This window comes from Mytilus galloprovincialis, chromosome 12 (genome assembly GCF_965363235.1).
Source record: "Mytilus galloprovincialis chromosome 12, xbMytGall1.hap1.1, whole genome shotgun sequence".
In the NCBI taxonomy this organism is placed as follows: Eukaryota; Metazoa; Mollusca; class Bivalvia; order Mytilida; family Mytilidae; genus Mytilus; species Mytilus galloprovincialis.
Genome location: NC_134849.1, coordinates 23357715 through 23378634, shown reverse-complemented (window position 1 = coordinate 23378634; position 20920 = coordinate 23357715). Strand labels below are relative to the sequence as shown.

General features: G+C 32.2%; 1 protein-coding gene across 4 annotated transcripts; it reads right to left on the bottom strand.

Annotated features, from left to right (window-relative positions):
• Positions 1 to 3351: 3351 nt before the first annotated feature.
• Positions 3352 to 20785, bottom strand: LOC143054478 (large ribosomal subunit protein uL5-like). Of its 4 annotated transcripts, none has more exons than XM_076227499.1 (6): positions 20762 to 20785; positions 19287 to 19434; positions 15670 to 15776; positions 12376 to 12523; positions 10034 to 10128; positions 3352 to 3440 (listed from the first exon to the last, which is right to left on the bottom strand). In XM_076227499.1, the coding sequence occupies exons 1-6, from the start codon at positions 20765 to 20767 to the stop codon at positions 3411 to 3413; spliced, it is 534 nt and encodes a 177-aa protein (XP_076083614.1). In that variant the 5' UTR covers positions 20768 to 20785; the 3' UTR covers positions 3352 to 3410. The 4 variants fall into 4 exon arrangements, with proteins under 4 accessions (XP_076083614.1, XP_076083612.1, XP_076083615.1 ...); XM_076227497.1 differs by having other exon boundaries at positions 20741 to 20768; XM_076227500.1 differs by lacking the exon at positions 20762 to 20785 and adding an exon at positions 20575 to 20593.
• Positions 20786 to 20920: the final 135 nt, after the last annotated feature.

The window sequence follows — 20920 nt, the reverse complement described above, 5'->3', positions numbered from 1 at the left end:
ATTCAGTGGTTGTCGTTTTGTTGCCATGTTAATTTGTTTTATGTTCACTAATTAGGCCATTTGTTTTCTCGATTGAATTGTTTTACATGTCATTTCGAGGCTTCTATATCAGACAAATGTAGTATAGGCTTTGCTCATTACTGAAGGCTGAACACTATAGTTGTTAATTTGGTCTCTTGGCAAGAGATGTCTCATTTGCTATCATACCACAATAATAAACAGCAATGCGAATGATGTATAGAATATGATACTGGCTGGCTGAAAATGATGCAAACTTCTAATGAACCCTCTTGTGCACCTGGCTATCATTTCATACCCTAAATACAGTTGACCTAGGCTACTACTTACATCATCTATAGCAGGAAACTGATCATGTCACTTTCAAACAGACCTTGTAAGAACACAATGTCATACTAGTATCACGGCTGGTAATCTACACACGCAGAACATTTGGTTCTGCAATGAAAACCGTGAGAGGATTTTCCGGTTGTGCTTGAGTGGAGTAATTGTCACCGCTTCAAAAGGTATGTACATTTCTAAATCGCAATTTTCTTATTCGACTGATCAAAATATTGAACATCGGAGAATGCTATGCTGTGGTGATTACTTTAACGAAGAGATACATGTATCATTTACTGTTGTACGTGGAGTTGAACTCCTAAAAAATCAGTTGCCGCACGAGAATTTGCCTAAAAAAGTGACATTTAGATTTTAAAATGGTTCTATTAACAGACCTACTACTAGATTACCAGCCGTGAGTATACTACATTTTTTTTGCGCCTGTCCCAAGTCAGGAGCCTCTGGCCTTTGTTAGTCTTGTATTATTTTAATTTTAGTTTCTTGTGTACAATTTGGAAATTAGTATGGCTTTCATTATCACTCAACTAGTATATATTTGTTTAGGGGCCAGCTGAAGGACGCCTCCGGTGCGGGAATTTCTCGCTACATTGAAGACCTGTTGGTGACCTTCTGCTGTTGTTTTTTTTCTATGGTCGGGTTGTTCTCTTTGGCACATTCCCCATTTCCATATATTTATCCTTTTAACCAGTGTAGTATCACCATCAGATAAAGTTGGGTTATGTTCTACGTTTTGCGATTCCGATTCTTAGTATAGTAATGGATCTACATTTACAGTGGCAGATTCGGAAATTTTCACAAGTGGGGGCCCGTTCCAGTCATGCATGCGATTCCCTATATAATCAACCTATTTTTTCCGGGAAAAGCCCCCCCTCCCCCATTCTGCTGATTAAGTCCCAATATGATCCTTCGTTTACTTTCCCTTCAGATTGTAAGAATCAGGTATGGGTGGTACCAGTTTTATCTACTAGTATTAATTTTAGGTTGACAGAATTAACTATTGCTTTCTCAGAGAAATTCCTGTAAAGCAGATTTACTGTACAAGAAATAGAATAGATACTTTGGCCATCGTTGTTTCTTTGCTTCAGAGGTACCTATTTGTGAAGTGCAGATAGTGCACATGGATAATAGGGTAAGGACAATGGCCATATAACAGACCAAAACTTCACAACATAAGGCATCAGTATACAAGATTTGAAGCTTCCAGTCTTCTCCCCTCTGAAATGTAAGCTTCAGTGGTTGTTGTTTGTTTATTTATGCGTTACATATATTTGTTTTTCATTATATTTTTTTTTTATATAAATAAGGCAGTTAGTTTTCTCATTTGAATTGTTTAACTGTCTTATCGGGGCCTTTTATAGCGGACTATGAGGTATGGGCTTTGCTCATTGTTGAAGGCCGTACATAGACCTATAGTTGTTAGTGTTATTTTGGTCTCTTGTGAACAATTGTCGCATTGACAATCATACCACATCTTTTTCATATTCATGCCACCACAGGATTGTAATTCCTAAATTTTGCATTCTGCAACAGAAGTCACATGCAAGGCAAGAATTGTAGTAGTATGCCAATAATAAACATATTTGCATTATAATTTTGTTTAGAATAAATGTATGCCCCACAAATTACATCAAAATTAGCAATTTTTCCAAGGGACACAACATGAGAACATCCAATGTAACTGCACCAAAATCTGTACTGGCCGCAGATCATAATTAACGACCTGTTTTGCGTTGTCCACAAATATAGTTCCTTGTACATGTCTTCTTTTCTGTATTTTTGTTTGGTGGAAATGAATCAGAAAGTCAAATAAATTTCCAGGTGCATTATTTTAACTACTGTTGATTCATTTTTATTCCTTGTAAACCAATTTTCGAGGATTTGGTGGTTATACATGTAGGTAAACCACAAAATAAGATATTCAACAAATCATCAATTTCCTATAGATTTGTATGCTGACTTGCAAAACCAGGAACAAGCAAGTTTTCCTTCATACAGAAAATAAATGAATCTACAGTATCCAGTGGTGTGAATAAATGATAAGCCAGTTGTAATAGGTAACAGGGACCTGCGCTAGACTTGGCCATACCAGTATAGATAGGTTTTGACCAACTTAATGACCTGCACAAAAGGGATTTTCCTAAAAGTTGGATATGTGAGACTTGTACTGTACATTAAACATACAATGATTTGGCATGGTTAATCTTTTTTCCCCAATGTGAAATAAAATGTTTAACCAATCACAGTCGGACTCCACTGCAGAGGTAGAACCCTGAACAATTAGGGCAAGTTTGGACACAATATTCAAGCTTGAAACTGAATTTGAATTATTACGATACCTGAAATTATTGTTTAGAAACTAAATGTGTCTTCAGACTACGACAACATCATAGCATTAAAATTTCTTTGAGGTGGTTTTTAGAGAGTAATGAAGATTTAATCGGTAAATTGCTTGTGGTCTGTGGCCTACTTGATCTGTGATTGGTGGTAATAAACAGTATGTAATGTACAAGTTTCACAACATTTGGTAGAGATAAACTTAGTTAGAGGAAAGAAACTAATTTCAGGATGAACAAAAAGATCACGATAAAACACATTGTAGAAGACATGGGCAAAAAGTGATGAAGTCCTGAGAAAATGCAAAGTTATTCCTCCTCTACAAAACAAACAAGAATGTGTCCCTAATACACGGATGCCCTATCAGCACTATCATTTTCTATGTTCAGTGGACCATAAAAATGGGGTCAAAACTCTAATTTGGCATTAAAATTAGAAAGATTATATCACAGAGAACATGTGTACTAAGTTTCAAGTTGATTGAACTTGTCAAGGACTACCTTGACCAATTTGAAAGACAAACGCAGAGACCAGAAAACATAATGCTCATAAAAAATACTCCATGTGTTGACGACAGCATCTGTCAGACTTATCTTCCACGCTGCATTTTTGACAATTGATTTTTTTCATTAACAATAGCATAATCAGGAGGCAATGCACTGACAAAAAATATCCTGATCACAGCCAGGTTTTATTTTTTTTTAATTTCTAGTCCTTTATTTTCCAGGCAGAATAATTCCATCATACTGAAAAGAGAAAAATAAAACAACATAAATTTTCAAGTTTGTAAAGATCTAATGTGATTGAAAATAATACATATTAAAAGCAACTAGCTGAGACAATCAGGTTTGCTCTAAGCTGTAAAAGTTATTATACATATTTGAAATTCTATTGTTATAAATTTTCGGTTTACATTCTTTTTCTGGTAATTTTTTTTCTAGATATATCATTGGATACATAATGTAATGTCAAAGTCAATTATACACTTATTCACTAGTAGAAATCATATATTTTATAGCTTCAATAACATTTAAGATTTTTAAAAACTTTCATACAATGTGCCATATTCATTAGTATCCAAAACTAACAAATTAGATAGTTCAGAGTTGCAAGCATGGTATTGATATAGCACAAAGTAAGTCAGGCGACAGAAACTTCTGTAACCCGTGCCAGTGTGCAGAACATCTAAAATCTCGCATTACTTGAGACTAGAGCTTAGGCAGCTATTTGCACTCTTTTTTTTTAATTACTGTATGACAGCAGAACATATCAAATATGTAAAGTAATTCAATAGATAGGCAAGCTGATTTAAAGATAGGGGTATTTCATCAAATTGGAATATTGTTTCATTCTTCGATAGATTTATTTAATATGGATTGAACAGGATTTTTCATCTAAAATGACAAAATATCACAATAATAAATACATGCAATATTTTCTAAATTTACAGAATTAAAAATAACTGAATAAGGGAGACAACCAGGTTTCTAGCTGTTAAGTTTATTAACATACTTTGTTACAGATGTTGATTTTTCTTGTAAATTTTTTCTAGATATATCATTGGATACATAATGTAATGTCAAAGTCAATTATACACTTATTCACTAGTAGCAATCCTACTGTTGTAATTATTATTCTAAAGTTTCAATAACGATTCAGATTTTTTTAAAAACTTTTTTTTAATAAACTGTCCCATATTCATTAGTATCCAAAACTACCAGATAAGATAGTTCAGAGTTGCAAGCATGGTATTGATATAGCACAAAGTAAGTCAGGCGACAGAAACTGTTCTGTAACCCGTGCCAGTGTGCAGAGCATCTAACATCTTGCAGGACTAGGAGCTTGGGCAGTAGTTTTCTCATTTTTGCCTACTGTATATGAATACAGAACAAATCAAATATGGAAAGCAACTCAATCATGTCAATAGTTTGAATTGGAAAGCTGACTTAAAAGTTTACTTATAAAGATAGGGGTATATTTTCAAATTGATTATATTATGTTCATTTCTTTGCTAGATTTGAAAAGAGTACGTTTTATACTACATCACCAGTATTTTGTTGGCATATTATTTTATTAAATTTTAGTAAAAGATTATTGTTTATGTTGAAGATACCAAATAGTATCAGAATTTTCATCTGAGGAAAGCAACCCCCCTCCAAACCCCACAAGTCATAGGTCAGCAACTTATATTTATATTATTTGAGAGGCAAACCGGAAAAAATAGCCATAAGCTGTTTATTGAATCATATCTGGTATTGCATCAACCAAAATTTTTAGTATTTAAGTGAACTTTTTTTTGAATTGTTTCTATCAATCATACTTTTACTAGGTTCTCAACAATATCATTTGGCATTCAGCTTGCAGTTGAACATGAACAGGAAGATCTTTGTCAAGCACAATGACTAAAAATATCATTTAAACGATTTTCAGTGTAAAAGGGGTTATGCAAGGTTTTATAAATTAAGATGGGTCAAACACAGTTTTTTTTTGGCTTCATACTTAGTCTTTAAAATAACAGTTTAAAAAGTTTTGTAACAAATCATGTCAAGAACTTATGTTTTTTTTTTTAGCAGTAAAGCATACAGTACAATTTTCGCGAAAGCCATCCCAAACTCCATACACCGAGTTTTTTTCTGGTGTGACACCAGGAAACTCCGACATCACTCCCTAAATTCTCGGAGAAATTTGGTAGTATTCCCTCCGACTTCCGCGTTAATCCGTTACCTTTTGTTTATTGTATCAGCGACATCTCTCCCAGTCTGGAGTGACGCGGTGTCACACAAGGTAATTAATTGCCCTAATCCTTCTGATCTATGCCGGCACGCGACAGTCAGTGCGAGATTTCTAATGTAATTAAACAATCGTATTTCCTGTCTATTGATTTATATCAGTTTATATCTGATTGCTTGAAACAAATGAAAGATTAAAATAAAAATCAAAACGTTGTTGTTAATTTTTTTAATTACTCTGTACATTAAAATCAATTTTTAAAAACAACTACATTTGATTTTGACTTCCGTTTTTTATCAGTAAATAAATATTAAATTTACTAAAAGAGATATAATTGTGTAACAATAAACGGAGACTAACGCTGAATAAATTAGGGTAGTTTAAAGAAAAGTGACACGTCTCAAAGTTTTTTATACAAGTAAAAAAGAAAATTCACTATCTGTTATGCTAATAAGTCTACGCCATTTCCAATTTACGATTACAAAATAAAAGTTTTAAAAAGCAAAAGGTTGTTGTTAATGCTTTCAATTGCATTAAAGTTTTATATAAAAAAAATCTATACTTGATTATGATCTCGGTTTTTTTTTATCGGTAATTTATATAACTTTCGAAAAGAGAAATACTTGCGTGGAAATATACGGAAATTAACGCTGAAGGTATAAAATGTGAGAAAGAAAGAAAATTACGTGTCTTAAAACCTGTATTTGCAAGAAAAAAAGAAAATACTTTTCACCATTCCTTATGCTTAATAAGTCTACGGCATTTTCTCTTCACGATTTGTTAGCATTACTTTAGGAAAAATAATACATTTCCGCTACAACAGGAATATTTCTATAGCTGCATCAACTCGTCGTTGCATAATATTCATTTACACACAATGAATGTAAACTTTTGTGTAGAACAGTGATCTTTAAATATTTTTAAAGCAATTAATTGCTGTGGGAAGACATACACATCTCAGTGATCAACAGTGCGTAGTTGAACTTGAACTTGACTTTGCTCACAATATTGAATGCTAAAAATAGTGACATCAATTTTGTCCACGAGATTTTTATTTGGCGGGAAATAGTATCATGTAACAGTAAACTCAGGTGACCTTTCTGGATAACCGTGGGAAAATTCATTCAAGGTTTAAACTAAGTCTTGCTTTGTAATGATTGACATAAATTTGTGTGCGTTAGGATTGAGGCTCTAGAAGGTACTTTTACAATTGATTAACCGGATTCTAATTTGTATTCCTCTTCTGAATTAACCAACATCAGCCTTTTATTTTTACGTTTCTCAGTCAACAGAGGACATAAAACCGGACATTATTTATACGTCCATAGTCAACACTATATGAGCCAGTCCATGCGAAAAGGTACAAAAAGTCCTTTTGGTAAACTTTACAGGACACGTTATCAAAGTTTGTTATAGTATTTTTGAAAAACGATTTTATCCGAAAAAAAATTACATTAATGTAAACATTCATAAGATTGTCAATTCTATCCCGAATTTGTCAACTAAAACCGAAAAAGACGTAGAAATATCTGCATTTTTGGTATTTGAGCAAGTGTAAAATCATTTGTTCCCCGGACTAATGCTATACCGACCAGAAACTACAAAAAATTATGACACTACAGAGACAAAAGTCAATAATTTCCGTCAGTTCTACAGGTTTAAAGAAAGAAAGACAACATTAAAACATGAGGGAAAATGCAAAAACTATGACATCTTGTGTTTTAGAAATTGAAATTTAAGTTAAGTTAAGTTATTTAATATTATATAAATCAACCTTAGTTGGACGGGATTCGAACCGTTGCCCGATTGCATTGATATCCGCATCGTAAGCGAGAGCCTTATCCCTACTGCTACCAGGTTTACCGTTATCAATTGGCAAATCAAGCCATTTAAACTGTACTTTGAAAATGATTGAAATATATGAAATAATTCACTAAAAATCTTGATAAAACTAGGGGGGGGGGGGTCTCAACACTCGCAGGAGCGTGTAGCTCACAGCTTGATGATATGAGGGAAAGTAAATGTGTTTTATAAATCACAAGTCTACTACCAATAATTATGCACACTTTTTAGAATTTCGTAAATTTTTCGTTTTTGTACCTTTTCGCATGGACTGGCTCATATAGGTGATATCGGCGAAAGTACCAAGCAAAGCCTATGTATAGTAAAAGAGTGATTTCGCCCTAACTTTTTAAAAAATCAACATATTTTAGATGTGTTTTTTGCAAACTAGATGTTTTGAGAGATGCCGAATCCATTTGAAACTTCAAATCGTTGCTAAAATATTTGGAATATGGACTTTTTGCCGTTTGGTGTACGGTTGCTAAGGGGAGAATTTTAGTTGCTAGGGATAATTATATGTCAATATTTGCATTAAATTATAACGTTAGATATGAAGTGTTATAAGTATTTCGATATTTCATTGCTTTTTGGCAATTTCGATTTTTTTTGTTTTTTTGTGATTTTGAAAATGATAATTGAGCCAGTCCATGCGAAAAGGTACAAAAAGTCCTTTTGGTAAACTTTACAGGACACGTTATCAAAGTTTGTTATAGTATTTTTGAAAAACGATTTTATCCGAAAAAAAATTACATTAATGTAAACATTCATAAGATTGTCAATTCTATCCCGAATTTGTCAACTAAAACCGAAAAAGACGTAGAAATATCTGCATTTTTGGTATTTGAGCAAGTGTAAAATCATTTGTTCCCCGGACTAATGCTATACCGACCAGAAACTACAAAAAATTATGACACTACAGAGACAAAAGTCAATAATTTCCGTCAGTTCTACAGGTTTAAAGAAAGAAAGACAACATTAAAACATGAGGGAAAATGCAAAAACTATGACATCTTGTGTTTTAGAAATTGAAATTTAAGTTAAGTTAAGTTATTTAATATTATATAAATCAACCTTAGTTGGACGGGATTCGAACCGTTGCCCGATTGCATTGATATCCGCATCGTAAGCGAGAGCCTTATCCCCACTGCTACCAGGTTTACCGTTATCAATTGGCAAATCAAGCCATTTAAACTGTACTTTGAAAATGATTGAAATATATGAAATAATTCACTAAAAATCTTGATAAAACTAGGGGGGGGGTCTCAACACTCGCAGGAGCGTGTAGCTCACAGCTTGATGATATGAGGGAAAGTAAATGTGTTTTATAAATCACAAGTCTACTACCAATAATTATGCACACTTTTTAGAATTTCGTAAATTTTTCGTTTTTGTACCTTTTCGCATGGACTGGCTCATATATTAATGGTAGATGAAAACAGGATGCATGTCGTTCAGTTCTTGATGGGCGTTGGTAGAGATCCTTTATGAAAATTTGCCTATCGTAAAAATCCGATCCACATTTTTTTTACATATTTCTTTCTTGTAGAACACAATATAATTTCATTTAAATATTCTATTTTATAATTGTTGAAATACTTCTTTTTATATTTCGCCGAGGACTTTTAATGAGCAGTAAAATACGGATTGCGCCAATCCAATTTTATTTTAAATAATTAAAGATCAATAACAGATCATAACGGATAAAAAACACATGATTTTTTTTTCTCCATATAATTAAATATTTATAGGTTGTGATTATTGTGTTGTGTCTGGGCGGCGAATGTATCTCAGTATTTATGAATATAGGGCTGCCACATTGCATCCAAACTATTTGTCACTTTACAGTTTCTTTTTTAAATTCAAATATTTCAAGTCGGTAATCTACCGAGGTAGTGAAACATAATATTTTACATTTCAAAATAAATTGAAAGTAACAGAGTTCACTTTTTAATCTGATAAATTAACTCTTGGGTTTAATTTAGATTGGACAAATTACCGTAAAAAAACATCATTTTGTTTTAAGCCAGTTGATATTAATTATATAATATTGAACTATTAATGAACCGAATATTGCTCACTGAGTAGGTCATAAAAGGTTCTAATTGTGGTAAAATCGTCTTTGTTGAAAAAACAAAAATTATGACCTGATCGGACTATAATGAAAATACAAAATAAGTGTTTTATTCGTATTTTTATGCGTTGTACGTTGTATGTCATATGACAATGACATGGGCATATACATACAAGAATAATTATCTTATTTTAAATAAAAATGTCACTTTTATCTGACAATGAAAGGACATTTAAATTATGTATTTTAAAGCACACAGGTGTAATCAAGATCGATTAAATGTACAAAGGTAATAAATCTGGCTAATCCGATTATGTTGTCACGCGTCATTAATTTTCAGTACATCCGATGGGCAATAAACCAATAAACAGCCACGCGGTGTTGGGAGAGAATCTTTGGAGGAAATTGGGAGTATAATCCGTGATTCGCAGTGTCACACCGCTACACTCGAAAATCGGTGATTAGAGTTCGCGATCACATACTCTCTGGGCGTACTGTATGACTTAAGTTCTTTATAAATACTGCGGATTTTGTTTGGACAAAGAAATCACAAATTTAACTGTTCAACAAATTGCAATTTTGCTGATTATATGCAGACTTTAGGAAAACCCTAATATCAAATATCCATGAAAATGCAAGTTTTCTTCAATCCACGAAAATAAATGAATCCACAATAGCTGGTAAATGAACTTTTACCTTTTGTTGGAACCATTTCATTGATTCTTCTTTATAAACTTTATGGTTTGGTCCAATCTTGCTCTTCCTTCTACGTCTCTGTGCGATGTTGAAGCCTAAAAAATGAGAAATTACGGTTAGCAGACTTTATTTTCTTGGACCTAAATTGGCCTGTTATTTTTCTCGTTTGAATTGTTTAACATTTGTCATTCTAGGGCCTTTTAAACAGAATATGTGATGTGGGTTTTGCTCATTGTAGAAGGCAATATGGTGACCTATAGTTGTTGATTTCTGTGTCATTTGGTCTCGTATAGAGAGTTGTCTCATTCGCAATCAAACCACATCTTCTTTTTTATATTGATATAATGTACATGTAACATTGATGTGTCTATACTAACAATCAGTTAAGGCCAGATTCTGAACAAATTGAATGTTTCCTTCCTTGATTATTCATAACTTAAACAATCAGAATGATATTCAGTTTGATATATTACTGTAAATTCTCAAATAATTGCTAGTTGTAGAGCCTTCGACTTTTGTCGAAAAAGCGAGACTAAGCGATCCTACATTCTGTCGTCGTCCTCAAATATTCACTCTGTGGTTAAAGTTTTTGAAATTTTAATAACTTTCTTAAACTGTACTGGATTACTACCAAACATGGACAGAAGCTCGTTTATGATCATAAGATAGTATCCAGAAGTAAAGGAGTAGGTCCGGTAAGTACCGATTTTGGCCTCAAATTTCAGTTTCATCTGACGCAAGATTTTGACCACTTTTTAAACACTTAAGTGTCTATTTCATATGATGCAATTAATTTATGTGAAAGATTTAAACTTATTTAGTCATTAAAAACGATCCGATTCAGGCTCAAATATGAGAAATCTACCAAATATGCGAAAAAATGTCACTTTTCAGATGGTTTTTGTCAAAAACGAAAGTGGCCGCATCCGTGTTCATCCTCAATCTTTATATATGTTGTGTATTATCATCAAATACAACTTCCATTTCAATATTTTGGATGAACACGAATGCGGCCACTTTCGTTTTACACGGAAACTGTCTAAAATTTAACTAAAATGCTGGAATTGTGAAGATTTCAGTAATTTAGCATGAATTAAGGGTGCTAGTTCTCAATATATGTGCATTGTATTGTCAAAAAGAGCCCATATTTATGTAGCAGAACCTTTCTACTATCCAATAAATGACTAAAAGTTTACATCTTAACAATTTTGTAAAACTGCTATATTTTGGGGCCAAAATAAGGTCTTACTGGACCTACTCCTTTTGTAAAAATAAAATTCCATTTTTTCCGTATTTTACTTATAAATGGACTTAGTTTTTCTGCCTGAAACATTACTTCCACTCTGTGGTTAAAGTTTTTTAAATTTTAATAACTTTCTTAAAACTATCCTGGGTTTGTACCAAACTTGGACAGAAGCTTGTTTATGATCAAAAGATAGTATACAAAAGTGAATTTTGTATAAAAATAAATCCATTTTTTCCGTATTTTACTTTTAAATGGACTTAGATTTTCTGCCAGGAAACAACACATTCACTCTGTGGTTAAATTTAAAAAAAAAAATAATTCATAAACTATTCTGGATTTTTACAAAATTTGGACAGTACAATCGAAAGAAATTATGGAGAGGAATATTTTTATTAATTTTTTTCCTCATTTTTGTTGAGCCTGTGATTTTCAGCAAAAGTAGGCAAGACACTGGTTCCGCAGAACCCTTACAATTTTTTTTTCTTCATGGTAATGCAAATGGGTATTGCAATAATAAAAACTTGCATTGTGACTTTAGTGTGATTGCACTAAAAAGCTAATTTAATGTGTAATTACATAAGGTGTTCCATTAATTTAGTATCCAAATCTATGACATCATATAAATCCGAGTTGCAAACATGGTTTAAATATAGCACAAAGTAAGTCAGGCTACAGAAACTATTTTGTAAACCGTGCCAGTGCGCTAATTATTTAAAAAAGAAAGGTCACAAAAATATTAAAGTTAACTTTGAGCATGTGAAAGTTGTTATGAGTTTTCTAGTAAATTAATTCAGGTTGACATGTTAATACAAATGGGCAATTATTGCAATAATAAAAACTCGCATTCTGATAATTTATATTGAGTGATGAAATTTTGAATCAAGTTGAAGTTCAGCTCAAAAGAAGCTTACGTGAAAACAATCAGGTGGAGACAATTGCTAATGGCACAAAACCTAGTAAAAATTTATGGAAATTTCTGTTTTCCTGATAATTTTCAAAAAATATCTAAAAGTTAAAACCTTAAAAAAATTTGCTGTATATTGCATGTTTTGCAAGCTTAACTTTATATAACATGTCTTTTTCTGTTTATTTATACCTGCTCTTCCTAGCACGATGTAGAAATCCATACCATAGATACCAATTCCAGGATCATACTTAATTCCTAAATCAATGTGTTCCTGAATACCAAAACCAAAGTTGCCAGTTTGGGAAAAGTTATTTTTCCTCAACTCGTATTCTCTAACCTGCAATAAAAAGATGATTTCCAGTGTAAGTTCATGTATGATGAATGAAAAAAATATTAATTGAAAATAATTTGATTTTTTTTATGTTGGAAAAATATAGTAAAAATATGAGTCTTTCCAATATATGTTCCAGTAAATTTTGTATTCAAATCTACTTTATAAGATAAGAATCGAGTGTAAACAGGGTTTTTATATAGCACAAAGTAAGTCAGGCGACAGAAATTTTTCTATAACCCGTGCCAGTGTGCATTATGCTTCAAAAAGCTTTTTAAATACTTCAATCAGTTTATTCAAGCATCACAAGAGTGAAGACACTAGTCAATTTGGTTGAACTCACAAATGACAAGTTTATATCAAAACTGTGTTAACTAGAGTATTTCAAGAAAATATAAACAAGGCAAATTACAACCAGGTTTATGGATTAACATTTAAATTGACTATCTGTCAACATGAGGTGATTCAAATAAAAGTACCTCATGCCGCTGTCAAAGCATCTAAATAAGGCCGTAGTTTTTTTATTTTTAGTTTTACGAACCCTCCTACCCTAATTTTTGCCAAATAGGAAAAAAAAAAAAAATTAAAAATCTCCGACCCAGTGTTTTTCATGCAAAAAAAAATAAATTTTATTTCATAACTGCATGAAAGAATCTAAATTTATGCTCTTGGTGATTTAGTAAGTTGTTGCACATTGATTTTCAATTCAAACCTTGTCAAGAAAAAAAAAATAGTTGTTACACTAGTAAAAAATCTCCTGGTGAAATAAAAAAAAAAAAATTTGATATTGACGGTTGGTATTAAAAAAAAAATCAGCAGCAGCAGCAGTTTTTTTTTTGTTTTTTTTTCGTCCTCCTACCCATTGGTTTTGTCAAAAAATTTCGTAAAACTAAAAATATAATAACTATGGCCTAACTGAGAACCATGTTTTTGCTTGCGAATTTGGTGATAGGACTTTTAGATAAAAACCTTGTTAAAAAAACTTCTTGCAAAAATAAGGTAAAAAGTCAGTTCAAATTATAATGAAAATATGTTCCATTAATTTAGTATCAAAATCTTTTATTTAAATAGATCTGAGTTGCAAACATGGTTTTAATATAGCACAAAGTAAGTCAGGCGACAGAAACTGTTCTGTAACCCGTGCCAGTGTGCTTATTTGAATCAGGTTCAGGACATCTATGAAAGTTCAAATAAGTTTGTGAGCGAGTTGATTCAGGTTAATACGAAATATTGTCCATTTTGATTTTCCCATTTACTTATCACCCTTCCGAATCAAATTATTTCCATACCGATTCCAGTGATAGAAGAAAGTCGTCTGGTGAGCCAGTGTGCTTATTTGAATCAGGTTCAGGACATCTATGAAAGTTCAAATAAGTTTGTGAGCGAGTTGATTCAGGTTAATACGAAATATTGTCCATTTTGATTTTCCCATTTACTTATCACCCTTTCGAATCAAATTATTTCCATACCGATTCCAGTGATAGAAGAAAGTCGTCTGGTGAACACTGCATAGTCATTAAGGTATTTGTTATTTTAAAACATTAACTGCTATTTGTACATTTTTGTTGTTTTTACTTTCTAGTTCAATTCTAGTCCACTACTCATCCAGACCAAATGACTTACAAAGCTTATCCCCAATATTAGGACTTATCTTTTACAGTCTTTGAGTTACAAATGTATCAGTATCCACATACAAGTCATTATTAAATACAGGTAGAAATTAAATTAAGATTAAGACTTAACGCCACAAAAATCTTTCATTGACAAAGATTGTAATTTATAATATGGCAAGAACAGAAACCAGGAGAATTCAAGATTTTGCTGATTAAAAATATTATCTCGACATGGCCAACAGTTCGAAATTTTAAGACACTTCTTGAAACAAATGTACCAGTTAATTGAGTATTCAAATCTACTTAATTAGATCAGAATCGAGTGTTAACATGGTTTTAATATAGCACAAAGTAAGTCAGGCGACAGAAACTTTTCTATAACCCGTGCCAGTGTGCATATTGTTTTCATTAAAAATACTTAACACCTGAACATCTGACAAATTTGTCATGTCATGATATCAACAATCTTTTGGGAAATCCTATATCAAATCTTTGGTAGACATAGTCGCTTTCTTTTCCTGTTGTGGTGACCCCTCCTATTATATAATTTCAAATACATCTTGGTACTTAATTTACACTGCGGTACTGTAGGTGTATACCACCATTGATTTTTCCCTATTAGTCTTTGTTAAATTTGCACTTTTCAAAAATGTGTGCAGAATTGATCTTTGTTTCAAACAAAGAAATACTTGGCATGAGTAAAGTTTTATCCTGTCCAGTACTATAGAAAAATATTTCAAATAACATAACCATTACTGGAAGTTAACCAATCAAAGTTCTTCCCTTATTTAATCTGTGTACAGGCTTTAGTAACCATGTAATCTCAAGTTTACAAAATTTTCCATAGAAACCCTTAATAAAAAAATATTGGTGCTTTAAAATACCAAAGACATGTTTATGAAACAGAAATGTTTTACTGCAATAAAATATAGGATTAATTATGTACAACTGTCAAATGCAAGGGAATATTTTTTTCAAACTATTTTTGTATACGACCAGATGTGATGTACCAGGTTTTGGTTGTATTACACCTGTACGGAGTATTTACATTGCCTTTATAAAATATGCCAGAAGTCTTGTTCTTATTTAGTTTCAGAGCTATAGGCATACATTTAAATACTACCAGTTATTTTTTTTAAACAAAAGTTGACTTTCCATCAAAATCGTCAAAGGTTGACAACATATCAAGAACTCTTACTCAGGAAGACCTTGGATAATGTGTCCCCTTTGATCAATATTTCAATGGAGTTGTACATCACTTAGACAGTTTGAAGCTGTAGCAGAATGATTGTCTATCAGCAATAAATACTTCTATAGTATATCCTGTCCCATTTAGTTAGTATCCAATCTACTATATTAAATAGACAGGAGTTGCAAATATGGTTTTAATGTTGCACAAAGTTAGTCAGGCAACAGGAACTATCCTGTAACCCGTGCCAATGTGCATATTAATGTCACCTCAAATCTCAACTAGCCCAACTTAAAACTTGGAACAATCAAAAACAGTCTTAGTATAATCGAACAAGTAAACACATGTACCTTCAAACCTTTTTCTAAGATCTCTTCTGCCTTAGCGCCTCGTACTGTACAGTGACAGGCAATAGTTTCATTTCTTCTGATACCGAAGGACCTGACGGTATAACGTGCTGAAAGAACAACAGAATATTTAATATAAAAGAGAATATTCATGTTCAAATCACGTACCCATTATGGCAACAAGACAATTACTTTTAAAACAAACATTATTTCAATTTCATAACATGTTCAAATATTTTTACAAAGTATGATGTCCAAATAAATTTAGTATCCAATCTACTATATTGAATAGACAAGAGTTGCAATTATGGTTTTGATGTTGCACAAAGTTAGTCAGGCAACAGCAACTATCCTGTAACCCGTGCCAATGTGCATGATTTATATGTACATAACGATTTAAAAGTACATTAAAGATGCACTAATAGAGAATTATATGTCAACAGCAAACTAAAAGAGGCAAAAAATATAACAGACAAGGGGTCTGCAGATTATCTTTGGCTCCTTCTGCCATAGATAGGCATATTCAGTGTGAAATAAAACTGGTTAATAGTTGGGCGGGTTGTTGTCTCTTTGACACATTCCCCATTTACATTCTCAATTTTATTAAAATGTTTAAAGAGAACTAGCTATATTGGATGGATAAGTTGATGCAGCTACAGTACTCTTCAAAAATATCGATTCGATAACTTTTTTTCCCCGATTTCCGTGTTTCTCGGAATCACACCGAGTACCGCGGATTTCACTCCTAAAATCCTCCAAAGATTCTCTCCCAACACCGCGTGGCTGTTAATTGGTTTATTGCCCATCGGATGTACTTCAAATTAACGACGCGTGACAACATAATTGGATTACCCAGATAATTTACCTTTGAACATTTAATCGATCTTGGTTGCACAGGTGTGCTTTAAAATCACGGTATTATAAATTGAACAAATGTTTTCCTTTCTTTGACAGATAAAGATGTGACAATATCATTTAGAATAAGATAATTATTATCCTTTATATTTGTGTCTTATGCCGTTATCTTTAAAATAGAACGTACATACGAAAAAGTATGAAGAAAATTGTTATTTTGTGTTTCTATTACAGTCCGGTCAGGTCATACATTGTGTAACTGTTCTTTCAGCAAGGACGATTTTGCCACAATTAGTTTCTTTTATAACTTATTCAATAAGCAATATCAGCGCATTAATTGTTCATTATTAAAAAATCAACTGGCTAATAAAATCATGTTGTTTTTTCGGTAACCCGATTCATCGGATCATCAAGTAAACTTAATTTATTGAGCAATGTAAAATATGATGTTTCACCACCTCGGTACATTTATACAGACTTGAATAATTCAAATTACGAACAGAAACTGTTAAATGACAACTCTGTTGACAAAGAAAATAATTTCAAGTGATATTGATAGTGCTCGTCATTTTCGCATTTTACGGAACGGTTTTCAAATTGACGAAAGTATTTATATCAAATTTGGAAAGTGAAAAATATTTTCACATTAATTACATAATAAATGTACTATAATTCTACCGGTGTTTGACAAGTTTATGACGCTCAATCATTTTATGTTTACAAAAGATGTTAAAAGTTGTGATGATAAGTAATCCGCTTATCGCTATCCGATAGGTCACTAATCTTTTAATTATTAATAAAATTTATCAAACCTCATAATTGCCCATCATAATATTCTATTCCAGTTAAATCAGTCATCATTTTATTTTCAAAATTTCCCAACCGCCTACAATTGGCATTTCTTTATCGTATTATCATGATTATTGTCATTTGAATACAATCAATCACCCCGGACAATTTCCATCATAATTTCAATTAATACATCACCAACTGTAAATCTATATTATTGACCATGGACATATAACTATAAATGTACTTTCTTTTTTGAAAGATAAAACATTAAAATTCAAATAGTTAAAAATGTGTTCACGTTTATTCGGATAAGAATTATATTTTCCCGATAAATCAATTGTAAAAGGACCTTCTGGAGCCTCAATACGATTGCACAAAAATGTCGTTCTGCAACTTCAGAAACCTTGAATGGACTTTCCCACGGTCGGCCAGAAAGGTCACCTGAGTTTACTAGTACGCGATATTTTTTCCCGCCCTTTGAAAAACTCGTGCTGTGGATAACATTGATGTTAACTATTTTTAGCATTTAACATTGTTAAGTAAGTCAAGTTCAAGTTCAACCCAAACTGTTGATAACTGAGATGTGTATCGTGGAATTGTCTTCGCACGGCAAATAATTGTTTTTAAAATCTCTTGTTGAAAATACACAAATTTACATTCATTGTGCGAAAGTTAATATCAAACAAAGTTGAATTAATGCAGCTGGAAGTATTCCTGTTGTAACGGAAATGTATTATTATTCTGCTGTACTGCCAACAAATCGTAAAACGAAAATGCCGTAATTGTTAAGCATAACGAATGGTGAATAATATTTTCCTTTTACTTGAATATACAAAACTTTCAAACACGTAATTTTATTTAACTGCTCAAATTCTTTTAGCGAAAGTTTCCGGTTATTTTTACACAAGTATGCTCATTTCGTCAATAAAATATTAATTTACTGGTGAAGACATCGAGGTCAAAATTAAGTAGTTTTCATTTTTTATAAAACTTGAATACAATTGAAAGAATTAACAACAACATTTTGCTTTTAAATCTTTTATTCATTCCAGCAATTAGATAATCGTAAAAAGAAAATGCCGTAGATTTAAACAATTATTACGGGGCAATTATTTTGTCTAATGAATGGTGAATAAATTTTCCTTCTTACTTGCATATATAAAACTTATAGACTTATAATTTTTAAATAAAGACTAACTTTGAAGTAGAATGTTTTGTTTTTCACATATTCCGCTATATTTTATAATCGTTTTTTTTTTAAAGCAAGTACATTAAGGTTAAGATATTTTTAGATGGGCTAACAAAAAATACGAAAATATTTTGACTTTTAGTTTTTATTACCACAAATGAAATATAATTAGTATTAAAGACATTTAAAATTATACACCTGTTTGACACTTAAACTGGTACAGTAGATCGGAAATATAATTCTTTATTACTTCAACCTTTACCTGTCAGGTAATCAAATTACCCATTCAGTCTTGTGCCGGTATAGATCAAAGTAGAATAAGGGCAATTAATTCCTCGGTGTAGAGAGTGAGCTCGTTATCACAATAAACATTTACCTGATTTTGGGAGATTACTCCCAAATTCCTCCCAACATTTTGGGAGGAATATCGGAGTTTTTCGGAGTGGCTCCGACATTTTCCTCGGTGTAGGGTGTGGGAGAGTTGGTACTCTTGAAGGGTACTGTAACTGTATATATAATTGTTCAGTTCATATTTTTATTGTTGTCCACTGTACTGGTTACAAAATCTTACAATAAGAACAAGTTTCCAAGAGTAAAACCTAGTAATGCAGATTTTTTGTTTATTATGAATCTGGTTGAACATATGGCAACTTTGAGACACATAGTGACATACAGATCTGAATGAGATGATTATAAATAGGACTATGTACATTTTAAGCGTGTTTGTTATAAATTAAGCATTAATTATTTACAATTGATTAACTGTTAAGAAATCATACAATACCTTTTGAGAGCACTGGGGTCTGACCAGTTAGCTGTTCAAGCACCTTGGCGGCACGGGTAAGTCGATCACCAGACTCACCAACACAAATATTAATGCAGAGCTTGACGATCCTAAGATCTCGCATAACATTCTTCTTTTTGTCTTTATCCTGAAAAGATAAACATAGAAAACATTTGATAAATAAAATTATAGCAAGAACACTTTCATGCACTTTAAAATATTTATATTGACCTTTTGGGACTATATGTTTACACCACAACTATACAAAGAAATATTTGTGTGACTAGAAAATTATAAATGCAACTTACTTAGTATCTTAAATTTCAAAGCTATTCTAATTTCTCCAATGTTACAATATATATGATCTTACAAGTTAGTGTGCATTTGCTAATTTTTACTAGCTTCTGCATGGACTCAAATAGTTGCACAGCAAATTCCAGTATTTAGTTATAATTTGAGACCTCTGACTTTCATCATTAAATATGTTGACAAATCACAGGAAATCGTTACCCAATTTGATGTTTAGGGAGGCAAATAAACAGAAGTCTGGCGGTAAAGGTCATTACCACCCTCTTTTATACACCTTATCGCTATTTGTCCGCCATTGCTGGATATCACACAGGTTCCCGTAAAATTTTGACGTCGTTGAAAACAAAATATCTGACGCCACAATGGAAAAGTGATTGTTGTATGCGTCAAAAGTTCAAGCGGCCGGGTCAGCCGGGATTAGCGATAAGGTGTATAACTACTGAACCATGGGACAGAAGACAAAAGTGTTCGTATTTCTATTTCTCAGTTCTTACAGTCTGCACCAAAAACTTTTTCAACTACTAGTCCGAAGACCAATATTCTGACATTTTTCTTATTGGGCCAAACAAAATTTGGCAAAAACTTTCAAGTCCGAATGAAATTTTACTAGTCTGGGGCATCGGACTAGTGGCTAACCGTGCAGACTGTTCTTCTCAAATAGTTAAGGTGTAAACAACAATCTGACAACTCAGTCTCTGATGTGCACAAATTGTTGTTTTCTCTAAAAAATTTTAACGATGTTCCCTGTAAATTAAGACTTTTACTTATAGTAGTGATGGCTGATGCCGAGTACTTTGAACAAGCCAAGGGGGTTGTCTATTAATATAATTTATCACATTCGCTTGTGTTCACGGTTTAATACGAGTAGCATTCAACATAAGCATGCAAAGAATGAATACATTCTAATGGGAGAGTGTCATTTTAAACAGTCTGCTATTACTCCTTACCATGTGGCAATACATCAAACATATATTTTTACCATAGTTTAACCCCCGTCGACTGTTTTGGATTTGTACACCTTCTTTTACAAAATATAAATGAGACAATTAACTATAATCAAGCTATGATATCTTGTCAAGAGACTAAAAGGTGTGTTTAGCTTTTATTATTAATCAAATAATCAGGATGACGGAAGATTTCATCACATGTAAAATTCGTAGACTAACCGCCATGATGAAAACAACAGGAAAAGGAAGTTGACCTGTTTACCCTTTCGATTCATAGAATTAATTTATAATTTTAAAATAATGTAAAATAAAGACTTTTAAGTTAATTTTATACAGAAAAATACAACTCTGTAATAAAATAAATTAAAATATAGATAA